The sequence below is a fragment of the Cebus imitator genome, unplaced genomic scaffold, assembly GCF_001604975.1.
Source record: "Cebus imitator isolate Cc_AM_T3 unplaced genomic scaffold, Cebus_imitator-1.0 Scaffold75, whole genome shotgun sequence".
Taxonomy (NCBI): domain Eukaryota; kingdom Metazoa; phylum Chordata; class Mammalia; order Primates; family Cebidae; genus Cebus; species Cebus imitator.
Window position 1 is genome coordinate 98,515 of NW_016107390.1, and position 4,520 is coordinate 103,034.

General features: G+C 38.6%; 1 protein-coding gene across 1 annotated transcript in view; it reads right to left on the reverse strand.

Annotated features, from left to right (window-relative positions):
• Nucleotides 1–6: 6 nt before the first annotated feature.
• Nucleotides 7–4,520, reverse strand: part of LOC108306886 (zinc finger protein 670-like) — a 9,720-nt gene continuing 5,206 nt past the window's right edge. Inside the window, 5 exon segments of the mRNA XM_017531969.2 lie at nt 7–809; nt 811–1,063; nt 1,066–1,259; nt 1,617–1,677; nt 2,534–2,660. Coding sequence (XP_017387458.1) covers nt 290–809; nt 811–1,063; nt 1,066–1,259; nt 1,617–1,677; nt 2,534–2,660 — 1,155 coding nt within the window. The 3' untranslated portion in view covers nt 7–289.

Genomic DNA, 4,520 nt, shown 5'->3' on the forward strand with positions numbered 1-4,520 from the left:
GCGCCCGGCTAAATTACAATGTTTTTATCCATTGTGAATTATTTTATATATTTGAAAGTGACTGGAAAACTTAAATGCTTTAAAAAATTTCTTGCATTTTATGAGGTTCTTTCCCAGTATGGGTTCTTCTATGTTTTAGAAGGGAACTAGGAAAATTGCATACAGTCTAACAGTCCTTACATGTTTTGGGTTCCTCTCTAGTGTGAGTTAATTTTTTCACATGTTCTAATGAAATTAGAATATCTGAACACTTTAACACACTTCTCACATAGAGGCGCATTGTTGTTGTTTACCACATATAAGATCTTTCATGTTTCCGAAGGGAACTGGAACAACTGAAAGCTTTACCACATTTCTTACATTCGTAGGGTTTTACCCCAGTATGAGTCCTTTCATGGCTTCGAAGGGCACTGGAAAAAGTAAATAACTTACCACATTTCTTACATCCATAAGGTTTCACTTCAGTATGAGTTCTTTCATGCTCACAAAGGTTACTAGAATATTTGAAGGCTTTACCACATTGCTTACATTCATAGGGCTTTTCTCCACTGTGAGTCCTTTCATGTACGCTAAGGACTCTGGAACATCTAAAGGCTTTGCCACATTTTATACATTCATAGGGTTTTTCTCCAGTATGGGTTCTTTCATGTATTCCCAAATAAGCGGAACAACTGAAGGCTTTGCCACATTCCTTACATTCATAGGGTTTCTCTCCAGTATGAGATCTTCCATGTTGTCGAAGAGAACTGGAAAAAGTGAATGATTTACCACATTTCTTACATGCATAAGGTTTTTCTCCAGTATGAGTCATGTTCATGAAGATAACTTAAATAACTGAAGGCTTTATCACAATGTTTACATTTATATGTCTTCTCTCCAGTGTAAGTGCTCTGAGGCATTTGAAATACACTGGAAAAATCAAAAGGCTTCTCATATACTGTACTCTTATAAGGTCCATTACTAGTGTGTGTTACCATGTGTCTGTCAACACTTTTGAGAGAGATAAAGGCCTTCCCACATTGTTTGCATTTATATAAGTTCTCTGGATATTCCACACACTCAGTTTGTTTCCAGTATGAGATATGATGTGCCTATGAAAGGCTGAATGACATATGAAGACTTTCCCACACACATTGCATTCATATGGCTTTACTCCGGTAGAAATTTTCTTATTCAGATTAAAATTTGAATCCTGGTTGAAGGCTTCTCCACACTGACTGCCTTCTTCAATTTCAAACAATCTCTCTACCATATGACTGCTGTAAAAATAATAAATACATGATTAATGGTACATTTATCCATGATTTACATTGCTATTAATACCAGGAAAAATGCAAGTTTCCTGCCATGTCGGAATTGTTTTAAAGTAAATGAATTCATTACTGTAAGACATGGATCCCCCATAACTATTATCATAACTGTGATAGTCACATGTACAGTTTCTTACTGGTGCTTCCAAGTAAAATATTCAGAAAATATTCAACATTGATATTACATTCAGGTGCATTTTTGCTGAGAATTTTCTGAAAATAAATAACATTTCTAGTGGTTGTTTTAAAAACCCATGACATGCTAAGATTCCCTCAAGGGCATTTTTTATTGTGAATACAAATTACTTTAGATTTCTCACAGGACTTTTGAAGTCATCTTGCATATTCTGGTTTTCTGACTTGTTTCCTAAAATGTACATACATCCGTAAGATTATTATGAATGATATGAAACTTTAAAAACTGCTAGATGCAAGGTTCATTGTACACTGTGACCACATCTAGGTTTTTTCACAAAGTATCCCCTTTCCACATGTCAAATCAGGAAACAACATTCATGACTAAGAAACCCACCCTCCCTCCCTCCTGTTCCCCTCGCTCCCTCCCTCCCTCCCTCCCTTCCTTCCTGTCTTGCTCTGTTGCCCAAGCTGGAGTGCAGTGGCTCAATCTCAGTTCACTGCAACCTCTGCTTCCTGGGTTCAAGCAATTCACCTGTCTCAGTCTCCCAAGTAGCTGGGATTACAGGCTCTTGCCACCAAACTTGGCTAATTTTGGTTTTTTTTTTTTTTTTTTTTTTTTTGAGGCGGAGTTTTGCTCTTGTTACCCAGGCTGGAGTGCAATGGCGCGATCTCGGCTCACCGCAACCTCCGCCTCCTGGGTTCAGGCAATTCTCCTGCTTCAGCCTCCAAGCAGCTGGGATTACAGGCACGTGCCACCATGCCCAGCTAATTTTTTGTATTTTTAGTAGAGACGGGGTTTCACCATGTTGACCAGGATGGTCTCGATCTCTTGACCTCATGATCCACCTGCCTCGGCCTCCCAAAGTGCTGGGATTACAGGCGTGAGCCACCGCGCCCGGCCTATTTTGGTATTTTTTTCATAGAGACAGGGTTTTGCCATGTTGGCCGGGCTGGTCTCAAACTCCTGACCTCAGGTGATCCACCCACCTCTGCCTTCCAAAGTGCTGAGATTACAGTTGTGAGCCACCACAGCCACCCAAAACACTTGTTTTCTATTCAACTACATGAAAAATTGTTATTCTTACCTACAGAAGCCAGGTTCCTGAAGATTTCGTGCATCACAACTCTGTAGAGACTTTTTTGAGAAAGATCCAGCAAAGCCCACTCCTCCTGGGTAAAGGTCACAGCCACATCTTCAAAAGACATTGAATACTGGAATATCCCACAAGTCAAGAGGAGGATGACTTAAGACAGTACTAAAGTCTATACTCATCTCATAAAATCTTACCATAATTCTGCAGACTTCAAACACTTCTTTCATGACTTGGACATCAGAACTTTACTCTGTCTGCACTTAGTGCTTCCCAAGCAACATTCCTCATGCTAAAATGAAACTCTTCAGAAAGTCAACAGCAGAGTAGAAACACCTTTCTCATTTGGCAGGTTCAGGGAATAAACAGTGCTGTAAAAAATGAGGTCACCCCTAATTTCAATGTTTAAGAGTTTCCTTTGAAGGCCTCTCATAACAAAGTCACGCCATCTGTTGTGCATAAAAGTATTAAGTCTTAGACTACATATCATTAGAAATACCTGCTCACAAAGTCATGCTATCTTTTGTGTACAACAGTTAGTATTAAGACTATATGTTCTTAGAAATATCTGCTCATGAAGTCTGATATTTTGGTGTGAGAAAAGATTTTCTTAGGGATCTCATCACCCTAAGTGAGTGGTTCACAATGTGTAAACAATCTTGTGCAAACAATGTATTATAAGCTGAACCCTAGTTTTATTTTGTTTCTGAAAGCCTACTTTATTTCTTACAGTGGTACCCAGGGGATCAGCCCTAAATAACACTCTGAGCATTAAGTCTCTAATGAGCATTCTTAGTAAACAGTATTTTTACATGTTGTTACAACTTGTTAATTGGAGAAATGAGACATGAGTGTGATTAAAATAAGAGAATATTTGGAAGCTTGAAGGTAGTTTACTCCAGACCAAGTTGAATCCAGTTATAAAGTGATAATTTCTCGTTAATAATACAAAACATTATATATATGGGGGGGTGAGGGGGAGAGAGGCAGAGTTTTTCTCCTGTTGCCCAGGCTGAAGTGCAATTGCACAGTCTCAGCTCACTGCAACCTCCAGCTCCTGGATTCACGTGATTCTCCTGCCTCAGCTTCCCAAGTAGCTGGGACTACAGGCATGCGCCACCATGCCCAGCTAAGACAGGGTTTCTCCCTGTTGGTCAGGCTGGTCTCAAACTCCCAATGTCAAGTGCTCTGCCTGCCTCTGCCTCCCAAAGTATTGGGATTACAGGTATGAGACACTGTACACGGCCTAACAATTTTATAATTTCTATTGGATAACAATTAAAAGTGAGAAATTGATTTTTTCTTCTAGTCAATATCAAATGTCATATAACTGTCATTTTATTTTCTATTTTCTCATTTCCAAGAAAATTGACTTTTTAAAAAAATAGATGTTCTTTCATGTTAGTATGCTTTGCATATTTTCTCATTTTTAAATAGTGTTCATTTTTACTCTTCACACTAATTCTTTCATATTGCGTGTATTGCAGTTTCATTCTTCTACATGTGGCTTGCCAATTATTCCAGCACCATTTGTTTAATAGGGTGTCTTTTCCCCACTTTATGGTTTTGTTTGGTTTATGGAAGATCAGTTGGCTGTATTTGGCTTCATTTCTGGGTTTTCTATTCTGTTCCACCAGTTTGGGTGTCTACTTTTCTAAAAGTACCATGCTGTTGTGGGGACTATAGCCTTGTAGTACACTTTGAAGTCAGGTAAAGTGATGCCTCCAGATTTGTTCTTTTTATTTCATCTTGCTTTGGCTATTTGAGCTCCTTTTTGGTTCCATATGAATTTTAGAATTTTTTCTACTTCTGTGAAGAATGATAGTGTGATTTTGATGGGAACTGTATTGAAGGTGTAGACTGCTTTTGGTAGTATGGTCATTTTTACAATATTGACTGTACCCATCCATGATCATGGGATGTATTTCCATTTGTTTGTATCACTTGTGATTCCTTTCAGCAGTGTTTTGTAGAGACCTTT